Raw genomic sequence first — 25,566 nt, 5'->3', positions numbered from 1 at the left:
CTCGAACTCCTGACCCTGTGATCTGCCCACCTCGGCCTCCCAAAATGCTGGGATTACAGGCGTGAGCCACTGTGCCTGGCTGCTATTTTTGTTTTTTTAATAAAATTTTAAGTTCCTTGGGCTTAGGGACATGTCTGTGCTCCCTTTGGGGAAGGGTTACTTTAAAACCCTGTTGGAAATTCATGGTTATCTCTAAAACATACTCATTGTTCAAAGAATCATGCACTCCTAGGGTTTTCAGGGACCTCAAAAGTGAGCCAGTTCCACCCTGCACCAGCTGTTGGAATCCTCTCTTGGCTGCATAGCAGACAAATTATTCCGCTGTCTGGAGTCTTGTGCTAGAAATAAATAGAGCAATGGGCACACTGCCAACCAGTACAGATGCGCTCAGAGTTAGAGGTGCCCAGGTGTTTGACCCTGAACAACCAGAGAGGGAATGAGTGCAGGTGGGCCTCTTTTTAAGTGGTTCTTCTATAGGAAAGTCCATGCATACTAATTCAATGAATTGAGACAAGGACCCTTCACTTTACCACTGAAATTCTTTAAGTAATTATTCCTTTATGCCCCTTTCAAATAAAATTTGCTGTGCAGAAATTCATTAATGCAAAGACATTTCTGGCCATGTCTATAGAGTAAGGGACAGTCACATAAGTACATAGAGGCATTTGGCTAAGTCTGGGCTCTATATCCCCCGACTCCCCATCAAATGGGTGCAAAATAGACAACACCAAAGAAAAAGCAGCTATAACAAGACTCTTGGAATGGGAAGAGTGGGACACTGGGGGACCCCGAGGCTGACTTTGGCAGGCCACCTACTGCGCTTCATGACCAAGACTCATGGGCCTGTTTTGTCTGTGGGCATAAGGCCTGGCTCTCTCTCCCACCTGGTCCTCTCAGTAGCTATGGCTCACAGAGGGCAGGCTTCACTTGGAGGCTCCCCACTGACATGAAGGCACCCAGGGTAGTATCTGAGTGAGATGGTTTAGGGTTTTCTGGCCATGTGTTTTAGATAGGAAAAATTACCACATCTTTCTCCTTCTCAGAACAGCTGAACACTAGATTGACTGCAGAGGAAGAGCTACAAAATGCATATTGGATGGATGGATGGATGGATGGATGGATGGATGGGTGGGTGGGTGGATGAATGGATGGATGAATGCAGGAGAGAATGAAGGAAAGCATAAATACAGGGCAAAGACCACCTTCCCGTTGACCAGGTGGCCCCTGGGGCTGCGGTGAGATGCTGATTCAGGACTTATAATGACATTTCTGCTCATTTCCAGGCAGAAAGCCAATCTCCATGCCCTGGATTTCATAGACTGCCATCTAATCCAGTTAGGAGAGGAAGTAGAAGTAATGAAATCAAGGGAGAGGTCTCCAGAGGTGCCCCCATCAGTACTGAAAGCAGGGACAATTGCAAGGGAGTTCCCTCCCCCACAGCCTGTCTCCCTGACATCCACTCAGTGTGGCCCCAGCACCAGATGGGTCAATGCAATAACCCAGAGCTGACATTTACTGAGCCCCAGGTCAGAGCTGGGCACTCACTAGGTACTTTTATGTGGATTCTGAAATTTACCATGTATAATCCATTTAATTTCATCACAAAGTTAAAATAAAGGTGAGAACAACCCCTTAGTCCAGACAAGTGCCTTTACCCCAACAGTCTCTTATGGGGTGAGGTGGAGGTGGGCTCTGGGAAGGAGGGCAGGCAAGGCAGAGTACCTATGGACTTTAAGTCTATCCTGCCCGTCCCTGCTCCAGCCACCCTTCCTGTAGTGCCTTCCAGGCTCAATGATTTTGTCCTGCCCTACCCTGGAGCTGGCACTGGCCAGGATCTGTTCCCATGGCTGCTCCATGCCTGTACCTCCCCACCCTGCAGGTCTCTGCCCACCTTCCCATTCCCCTGTCCCATTCAACTTTGCCAGGACCCATCCTGGCCTGGGATTTGGAGGCAAGGTGGAGAGGTAACTTTTATAGTGAAATCTTTAGACCTCCAAACAGCACAGATCCTGCAGGGCACATCAGAGGGAGTTGCTTTTGTCACGTGAGGTGAGGGGCACCAAGAGATCCATCATGTCTAAATTCTCCCTAATAGTTCTCCCTTCTTTAGGGTCAGCATTGCCTCTCCAGACTCCACAGCTTCAATCAGCTTACATTTGGGGAAGGAAATTATGCCCTCACCCCCTTGCTTCTCAAGGAAGGGAGCTTGCCTGAGACCATAGAGAGGGCCAGGCTGCTCGAGACCATAGAAAGAGCCAACCCATAGGAGATGGTGAGTCAGGGTGGAGGATGGGAAGGGCCTTGGAGACTAACTCCTCCCAAGACTAGCTCCTCCTAATCAAGTCCAGCCTTGCCTCACTCTCCTTTCCTCCAGGTAAGGTGGGGGCTGCTGGCCCACTCCACAAGCCTACTTATTTGCTTCTGTATTTGACAAGCCTTGCCCTGCCTGCTGGGGCAGCTTGGGGCTGACAAGTGGCCCCTGTCCCCATGGCTTCGTGGCTGCAGCACATCCTGGTTCATTAAGACTATAATCGGAGATTGACTTTGAAAGCTCAAAGAGATGCATGGCCACGCACTAGCTCAGACCCAGCATTCAGCTCACTGCTCCCTGTGTTGTTGCAGCTGCGCACACCACATGTGAGTGCCATGGTTGGGGAGAAGCCACCCCTTCCTCACTCCTCCCAGCACTCACTGTTGCTAGCAGAGTTGGGTCTGTTGAGACAGACAAGGCCAATGGCATCACAGGCTTGAGGCTTCTTAGGTCACCTGTCTCCCTCCTCCCCACAACATCCTCTGCCTTCCTTCTACCCATTCCATCCCCTAGACCCCCAATCATGCAAAATGCAACAGTTCCAGCCTGCCCCGCAATTACAGACTAGCCAGGCTGCAGCTGCTGTCCTTGGTGCTGAAAGTGCCCGCCTTCCGGCCTGCCTGCCTCTCGCCCCTCCCTGAGCCTTCTTGCTGGAGCGCACATGCTCTTAATTCAATTAGCTGGCCCTGAACCCTCCCCAGGGGGCCTGAAGCGGAAACTGACAAATTCTGTTTAACAAAGACATTTGTCCCTCACCCCGCCGGCTTTGGGCTCTGCCCGCCTGTATCCCGCTCATTAGGTATCTAACAAAGTGAGTCCCAAGAAATCTGCTTCCAATCGCCAGTAATTCAGGAGGCCTGATGCAATTTTCTCCCTGATAAGGGTGTCTCGCCCACTGGCAAGCGCCATAATGAGCCCTGTGCAGCAGTTCCCCGATCAGTCACTGCTTTGTCATTTCCTGTGGCTGCAGTTGTAGGTTCTTATCTCTTCAGCTGTAGGCGAAGCTCAGACAACAGGCCCCTCCAAGAGGGCTTGCTGCCTCCCCTGCATATAGTGAGCCTCATTTATGGCATCCTGCGTGCTCTTGCAGCTGCAGTGGGGTTTGAAGCTCTGGGTCTGTCTCCCAGCCAAGAAGAGCCCCAGTGTTAATCCTTGGTGGGGCCATGATTCATTTGCCAGAAAGTGGTGTTACAGGGTTAATCCCAAAGCAAGTTGTGAGGCCAGAGGAGGGGAGCCACTGATAAGAATTTTTAAAAATTCTGTTGGGGATTTTAGTATGAAAGTCCTGCCTGTGGCTCAGTGATTTGACTGTGGGCTCACTCTTGTTACCCTGAAACCCGGCTTTCTGAATTTAATTTTTTCCCTTGGGGTTCCCCTATTCTCATGCAGAGAGACCTTTCCAACACAGATGAGATCACATCTTACTGCCGCTCCAAGACGTTTCTTAGTTTCCTACCACTTTATGATAAAGCCCTCACCCTGCACCCTAGCACCCAGGTCCTCTACAATCTAGACTTCATCTAGCTTTCTAGTCTCACTGCCCATTACAATTCCCATATGTCATGTGCTCCAGACACTGTCATGCCTCCATGCGTTTGCACATGGGGGTCCCTTTGCCTGAAGCACCCTTGCTTTGCCAGTTTCCAACCCACTATTTGGAACAGAGCTCAAACCATGCCTTTCTGTGATGCTTGCCCTGACCTCTGTATATTCAATGCACCAATCTCTCTGTATATTCAATGCACCAATCTCAACCAGGACCCTTAGTAAGATGGGTCCTTAGTAAGATGGGTGGTAGTGATCTGTTGGGGTGCTTTACTGCTTGGCACAGGTTAGAAATCTAATAAACAGCTTTGGGAGGCCAAGGCAGGTGGATCATGAGGTCAGGAGTTTGAGACCAGCCTGGCCAACATGGTGAAACCCCATCTCTACTAAAAATACAAAAATTAGCTGGGCGTGGTGGCAGGCACCTGTAATCCCAGCTACTGGGGAGACTAAGGCAGGAGAATCGTTTGAACCCAGGAGGCAGAGGTTGAAGTGAGCCGAGATCATGCTATTGTGCTCCAGCCTGGGCAACAGGTTGAGACTCCATCTCAAAAAAAAAAAAAAGGAAAAGTAATAAATGGTTAATGAATGAATGACCTTGGCTGGGCCAGAGATACATCTTGGCTGAAGGCACTGAAGGGAGGTCTATGCTAAGGTGGTTGGATTTTCAGAAGGGGGGAGTCCCAAGACCAACTCTAATTTTCTGGGAAGTTTTGTCTAGAAGCTTCTGCCATGTCTCTCTCTATTCCTTCCCTCCCCCTTCTTCAACCTACCAATTATGCACTGGGCTCACAGGGAGAGCAGAGCAGGGGAGAGGAGTGTTCAATGTCCAGTTTCCTCAGTCATCTCTGCATTCTGACTTAATACATGCCATCTGCAGCCGGGAGTTGTAGGCTCACATTCTCAAGGCAACATTGGGTTCTGTGGTTGGTGAGGCATTTAAAAAAATAAATAAATTGAGACAGGGTCTCACTCTGTTGCCCAGGCTGGGGTGTAATGGCACCATCTCAGCTCACTGCAGCCTCAACCTCCCAGGTTCAAGCAATCCTCCTGCCTCAGCGCCCCCAAGTAGCTAGGACTACAGGTGCACACCATGCCTGGCTAATTTTTGCATTTTTAGTAGAGATGGGGTTTTGCCATGTTGTCCGGGCTGGTCTCGAATCCCTGAGCTCAAGTGATCTGCCCATCTTGGCCTCCCAAAGTGTTGGGATTATGGGCATGAGCCACTACACCCAGCCTGGTGAGGCATTTGAGATGAGCTAAAGCAGGTCTTCTGAATGACTAGCAATTGGAAGCAGTATGCCTCTCCATCCAGCCCTTCCCACTCTGCCCTGGGAGCTCCTAGGCTCCACAGCCCCCAACTCAGGGCAGGGTACATTGAGGACTTCAGCAAGTCTGGCTTCTGGAGAGATGGTTGTCTGTCTCTTCCCCCATTTCTTTATTCTCAGAAAATTGCAGCGAGACCAAATGTGGTGCTGGCGATGTTTATCTTCAGCACTTGACAAGGCCTCCTGATGTCCTTATGGATGCGAAGCTGGTGAAGCAGCTGTTATAAGGAGCGGGCACCGAGTGATGGGTTCGCAGGGCTCTACCACCTCCCCTCCCCCAGGAGCCCTGTCCTCATCCCTGATGAGTTCAGCATGTTTGTCAGAAACCTGGGTGAAAGACACTAAGAGATCCCTTTACTGAGCATCTGCAGGACACTGTGCTATGCACCTGCACATGCTTCCTCATTCAATCTTCACTATGTTCCTGGCTGGTAGGGATTACAATCCCCTTTTATGGATGAGAACAGTGAAACTCAGGATGGCTAAGATCAAATGGAAGATCCAGATTCAAGCCCAGGTCTACAGGCTTACAAGGTGGACATTGTAGCACTTCAAATGTCTTGGCCACCTCCACAGATGACCTGGAGCTTGGGGTTGGGGGTACAGATGGGGCTGTGAGTGTGTTGCATGATAAAATCAGGGTCCAGAATGATCTCAAGCTTAGAAGATGGGCTGAGATGAAAAAGGTGAAATACCACAGGGGAGAGAAACCCTGTCTAAGTTCAATATAGGACAGCAGGGAGGCAAGATGCAGACATGCTGCTTACTGATGTGCCAGAGTCAGATTCTGGCTCTAAACAGACCCTCACTGCTTTGATAAATACTAAAATAGAACCAAAGCTAGGCTGCAGCTGCACCAAAGGGGAGAATGTATTCAGAGAGAGGGAGTGATGTTCCTACTCTACCTCTAATGCTGATTGGGCCCCACAGTTTTGGGGGATACTTTAACAGGAATGTTGTCAAGAGGAGACAACCAGCAGGACGAGAATCAGAAACCAAGTGCTACAAAGAAGAAGAGGAATGAGAGTGGGTTCAGGCTGGAGATGCCATAAAAAGTTTGCAAATGTCAGTAGGGCTGACATGGTTATAGGCCCTGACTTCTCTGGAGCTGGCCTCTGGAAGGAAAAGGCAGGGCCAGGGGCAGGAAATTGAAGAGAGACAGAAGGAAGTTTAGAAGGGAGCTAGTAGAGGATGGAGAGGGCATCCTGGATGGTAATGAGCTCTCTGTCATGGGAAGTGACCAAGTAGAGTCTGTCAAACTCTGTGTGTGTTCTGGAGGGACTGTTTAGCTCCTTCTCTCTGAAGTGGGCAGCATGGGAGTTGCACGATCACCAAGGGAGGCCATTATTGTCCCCAAGGCAGGGAACACTATATGGGGATTCAGGCATTGTGGAAAGCAGGTAGGAGCCTCTGTCATGGCAGCGCAGGAGGAGAGGTGGGATGGCCAGCCCTGCTCCCACACACAGTCTGTGACCTGGGGGCCAGGTTGGCCTTGTGAAAGCATAGACTCTCATGTCTCTCCTGCCCCATCCTAAGCTTCCTTTGATTTGTTTGTTTGTTTTCTGTTTTTTGAGACAGTCTTGCTCTGTCACCCAGGCTGGAGTGCAGTGGTGTGATCTCGGCTCACTGCAACCTCTGCCTCCTAGTAACTGGGATTACAGGCTCCTGCCACCAAGCCCAGCTAATTTTTGTATTTTTAGTAAAGACGGGGTTTCTCCATGTTGGCCAAGCTGGTCTCAAACTCCTGACCTCAGGTGATCCGCCCACCTCGGCCTCCCAAAGTGTTGGGATTACAGGTGTACAGATTTTAATTTCTCCACAGCCACCATGCCCAGCTCTAAGTTTCCTTTGGATGGGATGGGAAGAGCTCTACACTGGACCTAGAACCTAAGCAGGTGAGGGAAAGGGCACCTGTGGGCAAGGGGTGGATCTGTCTCCTCTGCCTCCTGCCAAATGACCTGAGGCAATGAGAGGATAGGAGGGAGAGGCTTTAGGTGTGGGAGGGAGGGCAGTGAGGGATGATGTGAGATGGTGGCAGGGAAAGGGTCTCTCTCTCTGGATCCATCCTTATGGTAGTGTTTTCAGAGATGGAGTCTTGGGGGTGGGAACAGAGCCTTCAGAGGGCAGAACCAGTGGAGGAGACTGCTGTGCTGCCCTGGGCACTGGCCCATTCAGGCCGCTGTGCTTGGGGAAGAAATGGAGGGAGGTTTGTGTTGCGGTTTCTCTAAGGACCAGCCCAGGGGTGTCAGGTGTGGCTTACAAAAAATCTATAAAAATTCTTCAAAAGCCAGCATGATGCTGCCTGTCCCCTGCCCTCTCCTCTATATTTGCTAAGTGGCCACTTGTCCTCACTCTGGGCTGGTCTCCAGAGAGATCTTTGTAACTAGTCTGAAAAGAAGCCACCAGAGTAGCATCAAAGACTTGCCCCACTCCCTCCCTATGAGGGGGAGAGGGAGGGGGAAGGTCAGATGGGACCGTGGCAGCTGCCCCTCCCTTTAGTGGTGACAGCAGGTACCACTGCCACCTCTCCTCAAATGCACCCTCTCTATACTCCCAGGAAGCCAGGGGGTTTCAAGTCATCCCAGCATCTCTGGGGGCTGTGGGCTGAGGAGGGTGTGGCCACCCATCTGAGAGGCCCTACTTCTGCCTGGTGCCCCATCTGGGCAAGGCGATGGATCCCAAATCTTAAACCCAAGAGGAGAAATGTTGCTGTATACCCAGATGATGATATGAACTTGTCCCACCTCATGGGGAGGTGCATTTCCAGGCAGAGAGGCAGGAACTGATGCAGTGAGCACCTACTGTGTGCATGCCAGGCTCCAATCCACAAGATCAGCCCAGAAAACCTGGGCAGTGTGGGCCTCACTTCAAAGAGGCTGGCTGCAAGCTGGAGGGCACCCAGGATGCTGTGGGATCTTGAAACCAGTTCATTAAGACAGCCAAGCTGCTTTGCCTGGGGAAGTGTAGACTCCCCAGGGACCACATCACACTCTTCAAAGAGAAGAGGCTGAGATCAGAGGGGGAATGGACAAGACCAAAGGTTTATGTGTGTGTGTATGTGGAGTAGCCATAGGCTCATGGAGTTTTTTTTGTTTTTGTTTTTGTTTTTGAGACACAGTCTTTCTCTGTTGTCCAGGCTGGAGTGCAGTGGCATGATCTTGGCTCACTGCAACCTCCACCTCCCAGGTTCAAGTTATTCTCCTGCCTCAGCCTCCCACGTAGCTGGGATTACAGGCGCCCACCACCACACCCAACTAATTTTTGTATTTTTAGTAGAGACAGGGTTTCACCATGTTGGCCAGGCTGGTCTTGAATTCCTGACCTCATGATCCGCCCACCTCGGCCTCCTAAAGTCTTGGGATTGCAGGCGTGAGCCACCGCACCCAGCCAGACTCATGGATTTTTAGAGCCTAATGGACCTCAAAGGCCAGTCCCCACTTAATGTGCAATAAAGGGAAGTTTTCTGTGTATGTGTTTTTGTATATGAGTGTACATGTTTTTCTAGTTTTTGTGTGATCTGTGTGTGTTCATATATGTACTCACCTACACACACAAACCATCTTAAGGCAGATCACTTTAAGCAGCAAATGACTAGAGAAGTCCCACCAGAGGGTAAAAAATGAACCCATCACCAACCAACTACCTTCAAGTGCAATATTCCAAACCAGAGACCACCACCTCTTGCCATTCACTGAGACTGCAGGCTTTGTTATCTAGTCTGCCCTCAAAAGTGTTGGCTGACTATGTGATCTATGTAGGAGGCTTGCTGGGGTTGCCCTGCAGCCTCGGGGGCAAAGCCAGGAGCTTGGGGCAGAGGGAGGTCCCCAGGAGGCAGGTTGAGCTCAATGTGGGGTGGCCATTTCTATCACTCAGCCATGGGAAGGCCTGCTTCTGGAGGTAGTGAGCTCTCTGTTTTGGCAGCACAGGAGAAGAGACTGGGATGACCATGTGCTGCCAGGGAGATTGTTGTCCAGGGTGGGCTGTTGAGAGAGACCACTGCTGTCTCTGCCTATTTGCAAATTTCACCATGCTGGTTCTGAAAGCTCTGAGACTGGGTGATGTGGAAGTGGTGGGTGTGGGGAAGCTGTGTTCACCAAAATGTCCAATTATCCAGGACAGACTGTGCCCGAAACTCCTGGACATGGAGGCTCATGGGAAAGAGCCTATGTCCTCAGGCTGGGGCTGGGCCCCAAATAGGGCACGCGCATTCATTTCTTCTGAAGCGTTTCCGCTCTGTGACAGCACTGACCATGTCTGACCACATGCAAAGAGCTACCCCTAGGATGGAGTTGTTGACCATGTGAACGAGGGGCCTGAGAGGCCCACTATCACAAGCCTCGGCAGCTGGAGTGTCCACAGGACTCTAAGACCTCCAGGTGTCAGGTGGTGGCTTCTGGACCCATTATGCAACATTTGATTTAAAGGGTGGAAGAGTTGATGGCCCCAGCCCTGCTGCTGCCTTCCCAAAGTCTAGGATGCAGAGATGAATACCAGGTACCTTCCATGATGAAGTCGCAGGCAACACCTTAGGTGCAACAATAAGGGGGCAGGAACCTGATCTCTTTGTTGTAGCAGCTTAGCTCATCACTGTACTCAGCTACCACGAGGAGTCCAAATAGCCCCTTCAAGGACTCTGTATCATGTCACCTTGTTGGAGTTTCCTTAGACCCCTTATCATTAGCTGATATGAATTATTTGTTTATTGTGTGTTCCATACTCCCTGCTAAGAATGCAAGCTTTACAAAGACAGGGCCTGATTGGTTTTTTTTTTCTTCTTCTTCAATGTAATATTCCTAAAATCCAGAACAGCAATTGCTCATAGTGGGTGCTTCATAAATGTTTGCAGTTGCATAGAGAACAAGGATGGTATTGCAGTGAAGGTGGTGATGAGGGATGGAGAAGGGGATGGGCCCCTTTAGACTTAGCTGCAATGCCATCTGACCTGTTCATGAATTCTCAACGCTTTCCTGCCATCCCTTAGGGAGAAGGATGCCAAAAGGGCTCAGACACTAGAGAGCCATGTCCAAGCCCAATGAAGGTGTGAGCTCAAATCAGAATGAGGTCCCTGCCAACCCCTCCTTCTCCCCATTTCAATCCACAATGGCAGTCAAAATTCTACTTCTTGCCTTGCATGGTACCTGACATGCAGTGACTCCTCATCAAATATACATGGAATAAAAGAATAAATGAATGGGTGCTGTGGCTGCAAGGACTTCATGGTGAATTTAACCACATTAGCACTTTATACTTAGGCTCCTAAATTGGTCTTCAAGATTCTAGAATCAAAGGGAGTCAGTTATTGGCCAATTCTCAGATAGTTTACGAAGAAATAGTTCCACTACAAAGAGATTTAGCTTCTGTGTGTGCCACTGCAGGTGTGAAAATGTCTGTGTGTCAGTTTGCATATATGTGAGAGCGTGTACATATGCATTAAGAGTGTGCATCCTTCTTGCCAAGGTATGTGCGCACACATCTGTGTGTCTGTGACCGTGTGTAGATATTCACAGGTGATTAATGACAGCGTATATGTAGAGTGTGTGTGTGTGTGTGTGTGTGTGTGTGTGTGTGAATTCTTGGCTGCAGAATCTGAATTTCTGCTAGTACTATTTTCTTGGTACACACCCAATCCTGATCCCCTTTCTTTTCCTTTCTTCTCAGAAATCCATTACTAAAAGGTTTTTTACCCGCCTCCAGGGGGAGGGGGTTGGGGGAAGGAGACGCTAAAATCACAAGGCCCAGATCAAAACACTCAGCAGCTAAATGAATTCGGCAGCATTTTCCCGCATGACTTGGAGGGATAATTTAGCGAGGCCGCCAGCTGGAAGGAAAGGGATTAATTCTGCACTTAGCACAGCTCCAGTGAATAATTCATTACTGGAGACCTTTGTGCCCAGCCCCTGGGCAATGGGGAAACTGTTCTGCCCACCTGCCTGTTGCCTGCCTGGGCCCACTAGTCAGTCCCCTGACCAGGGGCACCTGACGCTCCTTTTAGACCCAGGATACACATGCCCAGTGGAAGCAGCAGGAGGCAGAGGGAGGAGGGGAGGGGTTGGCAGTGGCCAGTGGCCACAGGCAGACTCTATACCTTGGGAAGAGGCCCTGGAGGGTTGGGCTCCAAACTGGGAAGTTTGTGACCTTTTTCTCCAAGATTCTGGTGCCTCTTTCTTGGGGTTTGTTGCTTCTACCCTTGAGAGGGCAATCTTGAACACCTATAGCAGGGAGTGCTAATAGGGTCTCAGGCCCTCTCCAGAGGCCTTGTAAAGGCACTTTCAGGCTGGTACCAGCCCAGATATACTCCTCATACCCCACACCATAGGATTCCCTGTGTTCTTCATGAGTGAGGTCACAGAGCCAAGTGCTACCCCAGAGCTGGTGGATATTTTTCCTGCATGGGAAGAAGGCAGGAGTGGGCTGGCGCGGACATTATTCCCTGCAAACACTTTCTGGGTTCATGGTCCTAAACTACCCACATCCCAGCACCACTGAGAGGAAAGGGGGAAAGTCCAGCGGGTGCCTGGCATGTGCGCTGCAGCCAAATGAGCGGGTTCTAATATGGGCTGAGGCCAGGTGTAGCTAGCTAGAGGGATCGAGGCTCATCCAGCAGGCAGGGCTTAGCCCTGGGTGTCTTCACATTTGGACCAACCCAGCTGTGGTAGACAGAATTCCAAAAACGGGCCTCCAAGATTTTACACCCTCATTCTTGGAACTCGTGAATATGATGATTGATCACTCCTGGGATTATGTTTGTTATATGGCACCGTTGACTTTAAGATAGGGAGATGATTAGAATGGCCTGACCTTATCACACCAGCCCCTCTAAAATCCCTCTAAAAGCACCTCTAAAAGTTTTCTGTGGCTGCTGACAGAAGAGGAAGTCAGAGTTTTGAGGTGTGACGGGGACTGGACATGCCTGCTGGCTTAAGATGAACGGGGCCATTGTGAGGGGGCATGTGGGCGTCCTTCAGGAGCTGAGAGCCGCCCCGGCTGACAGCCTGCAAGGAGACCGGGATGTGAGTCTGGCACTGCAGGGAACTGGATTGTGGCGGCTATCTGAATGAATTTGGAAGCAGATTCCTCCCCAGAACCCCAGAAAGGAATGCGACCCTGCCAACATCTTGATTCCAGCCACCCTGTGTCATGGGACCTACATATAGAAGTGTCAGCTAATAAATGGGCATTGTTTTAAGCTGCTAAGTTGGTTATAAAGCAATAGAAAACTGATATCCTATTTCACCCTTGCAGAACCTCGATCCCAGTGAGCCAGACTTGGCTTGGGCTTGGTCAGAGGCTGACTCCCAGGTCTGGGTGGCCCTCTGCTCACAACTCTCCTCTTCCTAATCCCAGCTCTCTCTATGTTTTTCTGGAGTCTCAAATCACCCTTAGACGTTTCTATCCAAAGTAGTAGTCCCATCCTCCCGGAAGTCCCTGAACAAAGCCAGCAATTGTGAAGGAAGTTGGATCTCACTGACATGTGCCTGCTGGCCCTGACCCTCCCCTGGCCCACAGCCTTACCTCAGAGGAAAGCAGCTGGAAGGAGAGATCCACTGTGGGGGCCTCACCATTGATAGTTTTCAGGCTGGTGTCCTGGGGAGGAAAAGGGAGCACTCAGACCACGCTGGCCAGGGCAGCTTCCGCCTCTGCCCCACCTACTGTTCCGGATTTCTCTGGAAGGTGTCACCTGGGGGCTGCACCCAGGAGGGTGGGAGGGAGGTGGGAGCTGGCCTCCTGCTTCTGCCTCCGCAAACTGCCTCCACACCACCCCTTCTAACCCCTCTAGAGACCTGTGTGGTACTACCAGGCTCATCTGACAGAGAGATTCTCATTCATTGAGGTCTATTATGTCAGGATGGCCAGAAGTATTTTGGGAGAAATGATGGCATAGGAATAGAGAATGATGGTAACAATATTATTTATTCTTGTTGAGAACTTATTCTAAGTGCTTTCCATGGGTTTTCTCATGAAATCCCACAGCAACCCTATGAAAAAAGTGCTATCGCCATGTACCCATTTTATAGGCAAGGAAACTGAGGCATTGACACTTTCAGTAGTTTTCCCATGGTCATGTTAGCTGGTATGTGGTAGAACCAGAATTTAGACCCAGACAGTCTGGCTCTAGAGCCTGAGCTCTGAACTCTCTTGTTATACACAGAGATTTTGTACTTGGCATGCTGCTCCTGTGCTACAGATGAGGACTCTCGTGGTTCAGTAATGTGCCTGAATTTCCACAGTGAGGATGGGGCCAGGACAGGATTTGAACCTGGGTCTGGCTGGTTGGAAGCCTGAGATCTTGCACTGTCTCACAGGGTCACCCTGTACTTGTCTCCCAAGTTGCTCAGGGGCAATTTCTCTGGCTTGGTTCGTCATAGTCCCAGAGGCAAGACTGGCTTCTGGGATTCCAGGGAGCTCCTCACTCCTAGACTGGGTGGCTTCCCTGGTGGGTGCCTTGACAGAAGCTTCTGGAGAACCCAAATTCTCCTATGGAGGTGCGGTGAGGTGGGGCAGGGTGAGGCAGGGTGGGGCCAGGTGGGATTGCCAGGTGCCAAGCTCAGGGCAGGGGGCTCACCATGATGGGGAGTCGCTCCACGTGAAGCCCATCCAAGCCTTTCCCTGTCAGCATCTTCCGGTACAAACGGCTCTTTAGCGGCAACACAGAGATGCCCAGGGGCTGGTCGAGGGTCCACGGCTGGCTGCCTTTCACTGTGGGTGAGGGATCAACTGGGACTCCTGCCAAAGTCCCCACCTCAGCCCCATCCTTTAATATCTGACATCCAGTCCTCCTGTCTCCCGCTACCTGCTTTCCTGCCTCCTGGCCTTTCCCTGCACATACATCCTCTTCTCATCTTCAGGGCTTTGTGAACTCAAAGCCAACTCTAAATGTACTCTGTGTGTCAGAATTTATATACATCAGCCTCGTCTCCACCCTTTGGGGGCTTCAATCCCACAGTGCAGAAGACTGTGGATCAGCTGGTCTCTGAAGCCCATCTCCCTCACCCCTCTCTGTGAGTTCCGAGGGCTCCAGCCCTCCCCCATCACTGATGGGTGCAATAAAACAAAGCTTGAGGCTAAGACCTAGTATGGGACAGGCCCACGTGTCCTGGCCTGTGGACAAGGAATGCAGCCAGCTCTCCTCTGCCTGCACTAGGAAGCTGCCTGGGCATCTGGGAACCATCCATCCCTGTGGGAGGCAGAGGTGGGATGGTCTGAACACCCTTTCATAATACAAATCTCCTGAGGCATGGCCACCCTGGCGAGGCACCAGGGGTCACGTACTTGAAGTTGAGGAGTAGTACTCCAGCACCAGGGCTGTGTCTTCTGAGAAGTTGGTAGCTCCATCTCGGCCTTGGAAGAGGAAGGATTGATTCCATAGGGGCTGCTCTGGGGGTCCCCCAGGCTTGGACAGCTAGAGGGAGAGGGTAGGAGCAGGTGGTGGGGGCCACAGCTTCTCCCAAATCAAGGCATACTCAGATATTTGGTTGTGTGTATCTATATTTGTCACAAATCTTTCTCCCAATATAAAAGCAAGCTGGCTGGGCACGGTGGCTCACACCTGTAATCCCAGCACTTTAGGAGGCCAAGGCAAGTGGATCACTTGAAGTCAGGAGTTCAAGACCAACCTGGCCAACATGGCAAAACCCCGTCTCTACTAAAAATACAAAAATTAGCTAGGCGTGATGGGGGACTCCTATAATCCCAGCTACCCAGGAGGCTGAGGCAGGAGAACTGCTTGAACCCCTGGGGGCAGAGGTTGCAGTGAGCTGAGATCGCACCACTGCACTCCAGCCTGGGTGACAGAGTGAAACTCCATCTCTAAATAAATAAATAAATAAATAAATGCAACACACACGTAATAAATACATTTGGGAAAATGCAGAAAAATAGGAAGAAGAAAAACACCTCCTGTGTTCCTATGATAAACACAATAATTCATAAAACTGTGCTTCTTCCTAGTTTTTTTCTGTCTATATTTTGTGTATAATCACTATTCTAGCATCCTGCATTTTTCATTTGCCGGTAAAACCTAAGCATATCCACAACAGAAAACTCGTTACCCATGACTTGAGTAACTTCAGGATATTCTGTCAGTCCAAGTGCCCTGATTTCTTCCTTCCCATTTTTCCCTATAATAACACTGCATTGAACGTTCTCTGCTACATATCTTCATGTCGCAAATTACTTCCTTAGTACAACTACCTAAAATAGAATTGCTGGCTTATAGGACATGTGTATTTTAGGACACCTCATTCATTATTGGTAAACTGTTTTCCTAAAGTGTTGTACCCGTGTTCACACCCATGGCTGGTGGTGTCACAGATGCCAAGTTAGACATGACCTCTGTCTGTGTCACCAGCGCCTCTCTTTCCCACACAGTTTCCCCAGCCCCTCTCTTTCCCACACTGTTTCCCCAGCCCCTTGCAGAGGCCAAGACATCTCTGCAGACTACAGAGCATCCGTGTGCCCGAAGTGTGGGCCAATGGGCACTCGGGGGACTTGATGGCACCCTAGGCCAGCAGTTAGGGCACACACATGGGTATGATTTAAACAATGAAACAAGACAGTATTAACTGTAGCACTGCCCAATAAGAGAGCTATATGAAATATTCCCATGGGTGGTCAGAAAAGCCTCCTTAAAGGAAGCAGAACCAGAGAAAGGCTCTGAAGGAAGGTCTGGCTGGGTGAAGACAGGGATAAAGGTCTTCAGGATGGGAAAACAGCACAAGCAAAAATGTGGAGTGGCACTGAGCACACCCTGTGCAGAGGACGCCTGGAATGAGGAGAGACTCCAGGGGGAGGCCCAGCATCTGCCAAGGCCAGAAGGTGGGAGATGGGAGATGGCCATCGGCCTGTAACTCCCAGCTGGCAGCCCTGCAGGGTCCCAGCACAGGGCGGGGCTGTGGGTCGTTGCTACAGACCCACCAAGTGGCTGCGTTGCCTCTGTTCCCCAGCCAGGGGCTGTCAGCAACGGTAGCAGCCGCTCCCACCTCCTGCTCCCCCGCAGGAATCAGTCATTGCTCGAAAAGGTCAGCACAAATGCACTGCGGCTCCAGGAGTTATTGATGCAGGATCATGAAATATCAGCGTAGGTCCACTTCCCCACAGTGGCAGGGTGCTGACGACGGTCACACTAATGGGCCTGGTTTGTCCAGGCCCAGCCCGAGGCTCAGCTGTGTCTGCCCCTGCCCCTGGGGAGATGGGTTGCAATCACTGCAGGGCTAGGGTGCCCTGGACACCTGAACAGAGACTGCAATGATGGGAGCATACCACTTCTTATGGGAGCTTGGCCAACAGGTCTGGTGAGAGAAGTTGGTTGTGAGTTCTGTGGGGCTTGGGAGTGATCTTTCAAGATTGATCCCCAAACCATGTCCCTCCCAGAGTCACCCCATTCTCCTGGGTGCAGAAAGCTCCACGTGGCTAGGACTGTCTGCCAGGCATTGGGGCACCTGTGACTCAGTCCCCTGCCGCCCATACCTTGCTCCTACCCTGGAAGAGGGTTATTTAGTAGATGCTAGCTGCCCTTTCTGGGACCTATTCATGTGTCTAAATGGAGCCTATGAAGCCAGAGGTGGTGAGTGGCTGCCTGCCCAATAAGGAACAGCCCTTTCCCTGAGTAGTTTCCCAGGGCAAGTCACCTAGGAAAGATCCCTTCAGACCTAGGACTGGGGAGGGTGGGTCAGCCTCTCTTGTGCATGTTCAGGCAGGAGTGGTGGGAACTCAAAGTTAGAAGACCTGCAGTCTGAGGCCAGAGCCCTGGTGAGAGTGCTGTGGCTGATGTGTGTGCAGGGTGGGGGCGGGGAGAGGCAGGCATCTCCTGCAGATGCTAATGGGAAGGGCCACAGCGGTAGTGGAATTACAGAATGTCATTAACCCTCAGCTGTGATCTTCAGCAAAGCCATTAACCCCCAGCCATGGAGGCAGACCTGCTTCCCCTGGGGACAGAGCCTTCATTCCATGGCCCCTCCAAGCCCGAAACCTCATTTCCCCTGGGCCCACCCACATCCACCTCTGCCTGCTCTGCCCAGGCATAGTGGCCGCCATCTGGAGGAGTAGCTGCTGGGAGCAGATGCTGGGCTGGGGTCTCTAGGGAGCTAGAACTCCCTGGCTCTGGGCCTGGGTCTGCCTCAACCTTGCCGTGTGGCCTTCAAGTCCCTTCTCCTCTTTGGGACCTACTTTTCCCATCATCCCATGGGGATATGCCTCAAACTCCTCACTTTGAAAGCCTGTTGTAAGGTTAAAGGAGACAATGGATGTTTTGCTATTAAGATGAAAGTTCAGCTTCACTGAACTCAGCAAATGTTGACTCTGGGGGACTTCTCCATGCCAGATGCCGGTGGGGTGCTGCTAGAGCCAGACTCTGCTCCCGACCCTGTAGCCCACTATCATCCAGGAGGATAGGGGACAGACAGACACACACACACAAACATGTAGAGTCCTAAGCAAGCTGTGGTTGTGGGAGCTGGGGTGTGCGAGGAGAAAGCCATGACTTCTGACCCCATTTCTCAGGGAGGACCTGAAGGACAAGGGCAGCAGGTAAGGAAGAAGAAGGCCATTCCAGGCTGCGAGTGCAACAGAGGTGGAGGCTGGAGGTGGGAAGAGGCAGTGTGGGTGTGGAGAACAGCAAGTCGTCCAGTGGGGCTGCAGAATGCCTGTAAGAGCTGGAGCCATAAGCCAGGAGGCTGGAGGGCACAGGGCCTGTGGACCTGGCTGAGAGTGGGACTTTGCCTTGTCGTGATAGCGACGGGGGGCCCAGGGGAAAGGCTAGGCAGGGGATGCCCTGGCTGCTCCTCAGAGAATGGATGGCAGGGGCCTGAGGGGAGGCCAGCAGTAGGGCAGGGTCTGTGGGGATGGAAGGGGCCCCAGGAGAGGTTGGGGACAGGCCAGCTGTGGGGCTGAGAGAGGAGGGGATGGTGGTGGGCACACATGGCTCCAGAGCTCCACTCCAGCTCTGTAGGAGACCAGAACAACAGGAGCAGCTTGTTGGGCAATGGGCCCCTTCCAAGGTGCTGGGGTAGGAGTAACTTACACGGCCCACCCTATGTTGGTTCCAGCAGGCTGGACCAGGTGAAGTCCGACAGGCCATCTACCCCTTAACTCACCAGTTCAGGCTTTGCCATCATCACCAGGCTCTACTGAGGGCCACCAAACCTACCACCATGCCCCTCCTTGCCTCATCGCCAGCAGATGGCCCTTGGGTTCGGGTGGCTCCGCCTCCATAACCTTCCACATTTATACCGGCAAGGCAGAGCCACACCCCTCCTTAGTGATTGGCTCAGGGAAGTGCATGTAACCCAATCCTGGCCAATCAGACAGGAAGGAGGTCTGCTGAGGGATGGCTGGGTAAGGTTGGTTTCCAGTTGCTCTTTAAAACCACCTGCAAGAACAGAGGCTGCGGCTGAGCACGGTGCCTCAGGCCTGTAATTCCAGCACTTCGGGAGGCCAAGGCAGGCGGATCACCAGAGGTCGGGAGTTCAAGATCAGCCTGGCTAACATGGTGAAACCCTATCTCTACTAAATATACAAAATTAGCTGGGCGTGGTGGCACTCGCCTGTAATCCCAGATACTTGGGAGGCTGAGGCAGGAGAATTGCTTGAACCCGGGAGGCAGAGGTTGCAGTGTGAGCCAGGATCGCGCCACTGCACTCCAGCCTGGGGGACAGAGACTTGGTCGCAAAAAAAAAAAAAAAAAAGAGAGAGGCTGCCTCTTATCTGCTGGTCTTTCATTCTATCTGGGTGAAGTGCCCCCATGAGCCGTTAGCCAGCTGAAGATGGTAATTCGGGGTGTTGGAAAGATCCTGCGACCTCGAGGACGCTTCTGAACCTGAGCATCCACCAATTCTGGCAGCATTCTATGTCATGAGTTGATGTGGTGTGTGACAATAAATATACTTAGTATTTAAGCCGATCCAAGTTGGGGTTTCTGTTACTTGGAGCCAGATGTGAAAAGGGCCGTGGTGAGGCTGGCCTCAGAGGGGACACTGGCACTAGGGGAGGTACAGCTCTGTTAAGAGTGGAACCCATTTACCTTGGACCCTGGGCCTGGACACTTTGCAAAGATTATCCTTTGAGTTCTCCTAACAGATTGGAATCAATGAGTCTGGAGAAAGGAGCAGCTTACGAAAGGTCATGCAACCAGTAAGTCACAGAGCTGGGGTCAAACCCAGGTCAAACAGTGCTTTTGCACGGTGACAGTTGGTAAGAAATCACAGCCCCCCAAGATGTCAGAGAGGGCAGGCCCTAGAAATTACCAAGTCCAATCCCACTCCCTCAACTGTAGAGATGAGGGGACTGACACTCAAAGGGGACAGGGCAGGGGTCTGTGTGAAGTCTGAGCTCAGGCTGCTGACTGGTGCCCCTCCAGGTAGGGCTCTGCCTGGGCAATCCCTACCCCTCCTTACCACAGCAGCCTGCTCCTGTTCTCTCACTGCTGAACCTGGGCACCTCTGTGCCGGCTGACAGCAAATTCCCAACCTGGACCAGCTGCCATGGGGTTGGGTGATGTTCAACAGGTGTCCTGCCATTGCTGGACCGGGTCCCACACATGCAAAAGGCATTGGGAACAAGTCTCCGTAGTGAGTGGCACCTCTCCCACCCAGACTAGTTAGGCAGCAAAGGCAGCCAGAGAAAGCCTGGGGGTGGGAGGGGGCGCACTCATTAAAGCAGGCAGTGCCTCTTGCCCCTTGGGACAGCCTGCTGATTGGTTCTTAATTTTCTGGGCAAATGCAGGGCCATGTGTGAGGTAACTCTGGGGAAATCAGGCAAAGGATTGGTTTGGGTTTGAAGCCTCTGTCCCCAGGGTCCCCCTTTGTCCCACTCCTCCCCACCACCATCACTCTACCCCATGTCTGAGCCTTCTTCAAATGTCTTTGCCTTTAAATGAAGCCTGGGTTCCAAAGGGGTGTCTTGTTCTATTTTTGCTATGCCAGACATGAGCACTGGTGGGCAGACAATAGGAGGGACCTCCAAAAATCCCTCTGTCCTCCAAGGCCCCTAGGAATGTTGGGACCATTGTGTAGGGCAAGTTGGCAGTGAAGCGCAGATAATGAGAACAGACCAATCTGGCTATTCCCCTGAACCTAGCCATGGTCTGTGCGTGCACCCGCCCCCAACCTCATACTCAAACACATGGCCCTCCTGTCCGCCCTGACATGCGTCACAGCCTGCATGTCTCCACCTCACACTTGTGCTATTGCTGTGCCCAACCTGTACCAACCCTTCCTCTGTCAAAAATTCAAGACTACCCGCCGAGTGCGGTGGCTTACTCCTGTAATTCCAGCACTTTGGGAGGCCGAGGTGGGCAGGTCACAAGGTCAGGAGTTCGAGACCAGCCTGGCCAACATGGTGAAACTCCATCTCTACTAAAAATACAAAAATTAGCTGAGCATGGTGGCGGGTGCCAGTAATCCCAGCTACTTGGGAGGCTGAGGCAGGAGAATCGCTTGAACCTGGGAGGCGGAGGTTGCAGTGAGCCAAGATGGTGCCACTGCACTCCAGCCTGGGCAACAAGAGCAAGACTCTCTCAAAAAAAAAAAAAAAAAAAAAAAATTCAAGACTGCCTTCTCTAATCCAGGCTTTACATCCCTCTCCTCTGATTAAAAGGAGGGTTTTTGTTTTTTTGTTTTTTTTTGTTTTTTTTTTTTTTTTGCTGGGCGCAGTGGCTCATGCCTGTAATCCCAGCCTTTTGGGAGGCCAAAGCGGGTGGATCACCTGAGGTCAGGAGTTCGAGACCAGCCTGGCCGACATGATGAAACCCCGTCTCTACTGAAAAGATAAAAATTAGTCAGGCATGGTGGCATGTGCCTATAAGCCCAGCTACTTGAGAGGCTGAGGCAGGAGAATTGCTTGAACCTGGGAGGCAGAGGTTGCAGTGAGCCAAGATTGTGCCACTGCACTCCAGCCTGGGAGACAAGAGCAAAGCTCTGTCTCAAAAAAAATTTTTTTTACTGGGTTAAAATATACATAACACAACATCCACCATCGTAGCCATTTTTAAGTGTACAGTTCAGTGATGTTAAATGCATTCATTTGTTTCTATTGTTGTGTAACCATCACCACTATCTATTTCCAGGACTCTTCATCACTCGAAACAGAAACTATGTACTCATGACCTGTAACTCCCCGTTCTTCCCTTTCCCCAGCCCCTGTAGCCATTGTTCTACATTGACTTTGAATTTTCCTATTCTAGGTATCCCATATAAGTGGAATCATACATTTGTCCTTTTGTAACTTCTCTCCTCTGATGTGATAGCCCTGACAGGCCCCCCCAGTTTGTTATTAGATTATACATTATCTTGTGTTGATGTTCAACTTTTTCACCCACGTGACTCCCATCTTCACCAGACCAAGAGTTCCTGGAGGGCAGTTTCTCTGCCACACAGGCGAGCGCAGCCATGGGTATGCCGTGGGATTCAGTCAACTCTTACTCAATAGTCAAGGGAACTGCTGACTGACTCACTGAGTGAGTGAACAGTGACTGTGTGTGGGAGTTACAGGAAGCTGGAACCACTGGGGAGGAGACATACCTGAGGGCATCCATTCTGGCTGACGCGAGGCACATCAAAGTTCATCACGGACGGGATAGGGAAGGAGAGTGGGGTGATGGGCAGCCCCACGGAGGCCAGGTCCCTGTTGGCCTGGCTGACCCTGGGGAGGCAGGGAGACAGGGTCAGTGCTCTGGGTTCTGCACCTGAGCCTGGCAGCCCAGGGTCCCCGCTTTGACTCTGGGTTGATGCAGGAGAAGGGAGTTGCAGGGACCCTGCTTAGTTTGGGCCTGGACCTCATGACAAGTGGGGACCACTGGGCTGGGCGTGCATCAGTCATCTTCCTTCCTCCAACAAGCAAGGGGGCTTCATAAGTCATAAAAACTCAATAGGAGATACAGAGAAGTAGGGGAGTCATCTTGGGCCATCAGGGCCAGTTGAAAGTGACCGAGACAGACCCTGACTCCCAGGAGTCGGTGCTATGGCAGACAGCATACGTTCATAGGGAATTTCCCACTGTGTGGCAAAGTTTGAATCTCCTCCTGAGGACTGTGACTCCAACAGACTCAAAAGGAGGTCTAGGGGAGGAGGGGATGAGTTGTGGCTGGGGCCAGGGAGACCTTCAGGATGAGGAGGAAGTAGACTCCGCCCAGCAGGGCTAAAGGCTGTGAAGTTCCAAGATGGCCTTTGGGGCCAACCACTGGCTGGAGCCTGTGGCCCTGAGCTAGAGTGGGAGGGGGAGTGGAGAGGTGATGGGTGTGAGGCAGGGAGGCCGGTTGGAGGGGCTGAGGTGCCCTGAGCAGGGAATGAGGACCCCTCTTGTTGTCATACCCACACTCTCTAGCTGTTAGGCCTGGTATCGGCACTCATCCCCACCACTGCCCTCCAGCCTGCTCTCAGGAGAGGACTGAGCTGCCCCTTTCCAGGGGCCTGGGCTCTCCCTGGGGAAAGAAAGGCATGGTCTGCTGCAGGAAGCTTACTGGGACCTCAGACCCAGTGGAGAGGCTTGAAGGGCCTTAGGGGAAGAGGGGTTGCCGGAGGTCCTGGAATCAGCCCATGGCAGCAATGCCAGCCTCACCCCCTCCTCTGCCCTCTGCTCTGCCCTCCTCACCCAGGTCCTCCTGGGCCCCACTCACTTGAATTCCTTGTAGTTGGGAACCACCCGGGCAATCACCACTATGGGGTTGGGGTTGTTGGCCAGGGGCTCATTGACTCCCCGGAGAAAGATCTGGAAAGGAGAAGAGAGGAGGCAGGTGAACACCATGTGGCCTTGGGACCTTCCAGAGACAGCCAGCCAGACTGCCCACCCTCTTTTTCCCCATCCGTGATCTCATGGCTGCCTCCACACTTGACACCTTCTCCTCCCTGTTCCCTGCCTTACTCGGTTCTTGCTTTGCACCAGGCTGCCCTCCCTCAGGAAGCCTTCTCTGCCTAGCTGAGGCAACTGCTCCTGCTTTCTGTCCTGGGATTTACCAATGGATCTCTTACACTAGTTTCTTTGGGGAGAAAGGGTGCGATGAGAGTTGGGGCCTGGGAAGGGAGGTTGTGTTCTAACCTCAGCCCCTCCACTGGCTCCTGGGGAGGGGTAGGGCCAGGGGTAGGGCTAGGTGTTCCAGCTCCTTGGTTTTTGTCAGTCAAATGAGGCTCCTCCCAGGGCTGTGAGGGGTCTCTGATTAGATCATTTGTGAGACAGCACTTTATAAACTGAAGACAGGAAGCCCAGGTCTAGTTTCTCCGACCATGCTGAACTTCCTGAGATCAGTGGCCACAGCCAGTCTCCCCTTGCCTCCCTGGTACTCATCACCCTGGTGCCTGCTCCACTGCTCACCCTGGTGCCTGCTCTCCTGCCTTGCTGGTTTCCCCAGGAAGTACTGGTTTGGAACAGGATCATAGCATCCGCATCTCTGGGCTCCTCTGTCTTCATCAGATCCCAGTTGTCACTCCCCTGACCGCCCTTGGTTGTTCCCTCCTAAGTCCTCTCTCACCCCCTAAGGGCTTCCCTGCCTCCCAGTCCTGACTGCCCTCTCCTCTCCTCCAGGCTTCTATTGGCGCAGCTTTCAGAGAGCAGAGCGGGATCCCAACAGGAGGCTACAAAGCAAGAGTGGACAGCGTCACCTTGCTCCAACCCTCGCTGACCCCCTGCTTAGCCTGGGCCTGGGGGACACTGGAAGGCAGACAGGGGAGACAGAGAGTCTGTCCCCATGCACCTCTGCTGCCAGCCTAAGAGGCCCGGGTCTCCCGGACCCTGACCCTCACCCCATATCCACCAATGGCTCCCACTCTCCCTCAGCCCTCACCCACCTTCCACTCAGCTCTCATTCCTCTTGCACCTTTGATTCCTCTGCCTCCTCACTAGTCTCTCTGCTTCTGTTCCTTTCCCTAATCCATCCTCTTTCCCAGGCAATTTGACACATGATGGCAAAAGTGCTCTTGTTAAAAATGAATGGGGTCATGTTACCTCCCTGCCCGACACCCCGCAAGCCCCTCTGCCTCGTCTCCCGGCAGGCCCCCAGTCCCTGTCTTCTTGCTCCAGACTCTTTTACTCCTGCCACACACCTCTCTTATTTCTGCCACAGGGTCTTTGCATATGCTGATCCCTCTACCCAGACTCCCCGCAGCTCCCGCCAACCCATCGTGGCTGGCTCCTTCTCATCCTGTAGCTTAAACGTCACCACCTCTGAGAAACTTCCCGTGACCATTCTTAATAAAGTAGCCCACCCTGTCCTCCCGATCTCAGTTGCTGGATTCCCTTTGCCATAGCACTCATCATAGCTTATGTTTATTCTAATTTATTTCTTGTTTATTTTCTGTCTATTTGGCTAGATCCCAAGCTCCACATGAGCAGGGACCATGTCTGTCTCATTCACGGTTGTCATCCTAGGTTTTAACAAAAGTGCCTGGCATGGAAAAGAGCTCAATATCTGTTTGTGGATAAATGAGGATCATATGAGCCAGGCGTGATAGCTCACACCTGTAATCCCAGCACTTTGGGAGGCCGAGGCTGGCGGATCACAAGGCCAGGAGTTCGAGACCAGCCTGGCCAATATGGTGAAACCCTGTCTCTACTAAAAATACAAAAAAATTAGCTGGGCGTGGTGGCACATGCCTGTAATCCCAGCTACTTGGGAGGCTGAGGCAGGAGAATTGCTTGAACCTGGGAGGCAGAGGTTGCAGTGAGTTGAAGTCACGCCACTGCACTCTAGCCTGGGTGACAGAGCAAGACTCCATCTCAAAAAAAAAAAAAAAAAAAGAGGATCATATGAGTGAAGGAGAAAAGAGGGGAACAGTGGAGGAAAAGGTTTACCCTTCTTGTGTTTGTGAGCATGAAAGAAGAAGAGACAGAGAAACAGAAAGACCCAAGAGGAAGAAGGGGAGAAGGCAGGCAGTGGTTTGGGTGAGGGTCTTGGGGGATGTGTGGGATCCTAGTTCCATGGTGCTGATGGGAAGAGAAGCAGGAAGAGGAAGGGGCTCTGGACACAGCTGACGGACTCTGCCTCAGGTACAGCTTAGGGTGGGAAGAGGTCCTCACTGGTATATTCCAGCTCAGCCATTCACTCCAGCCGGGTCACATTGGCCAGTTCCTGCTCCACTCTGGGCCTGTTTCCCTACTTGTGCGTAGAAGAGTTGAACTATAATCTCCCCTGAGTTTCTAGCTCTGACTTTCAATGGGAGGAGAGGGCCCAGGAGTGAGGCTTGTTCTGGATCATTCTCCCTTTTCTCCCTCCGCACCCTCCTTTTAGGCTCCTCTTTCAATACCCATCTCAGCTGGTTGTCCCACCTCTAACCCCACACAGGTGTGAGCTGATGGGCACGTATAATAGTCCTTAGGGCCTCGCAGCTCTCACTGAGGGCTCTGGAACTGAATCCCTTCACCACATTCAAAGGATTGAATCTCTGATGGTACATTTCA

At 51.9% G+C, this 25,566-nt stretch overlaps 1 protein-coding gene across 9 annotated transcripts in view; it reads right to left on the bottom strand.

The window, feature by feature from the left end:
* The window catches only part of CCDC33 (coiled-coil domain containing 33), a 100,785-nt gene that overhangs the window by 41,698 nt on the left and 33,521 nt on the right, over positions 1–25,566 (bottom strand). For all 9 annotated transcript variants that reach the window (XR_008514193.2, XM_054532895.2, XM_054532893.2 and 6 more), the window contains 5 exons: positions 22,793–22,884; positions 21,699–21,819; positions 14,455–14,584; positions 13,748–13,881; positions 12,697–12,768 (listed from right to left, as the gene is read on the bottom strand). Coding sequence is in view for 8 of the 9 variants with exons in the window: in XM_054532895.2 (XP_054388870.2) it covers positions 12,697–12,768; positions 13,748–13,881; positions 14,455–14,584; positions 21,699–21,819; positions 22,793–22,884 (549 nt within the window). In the remaining variant the exon portion in view is untranslated. The remainder of the gene's footprint in view (positions 1–12,696; positions 12,769–13,747; positions 13,882–14,454; positions 14,585–21,698; positions 21,820–22,792; positions 22,885–25,566) is intronic.

This window comes from Pongo abelii, chromosome 16, assembly GCF_028885655.2.
Source record: "Pongo abelii isolate AG06213 chromosome 16, NHGRI_mPonAbe1-v2.0_pri, whole genome shotgun sequence".
In the NCBI taxonomy this organism is placed as follows: domain Eukaryota; kingdom Metazoa; phylum Chordata; class Mammalia; order Primates; family Hominidae; genus Pongo; species Pongo abelii.
The sequence above is the reverse complement of the archived record's forward strand: the minus strand, read 5'-3'. Positions and strand labels throughout refer to the sequence as shown.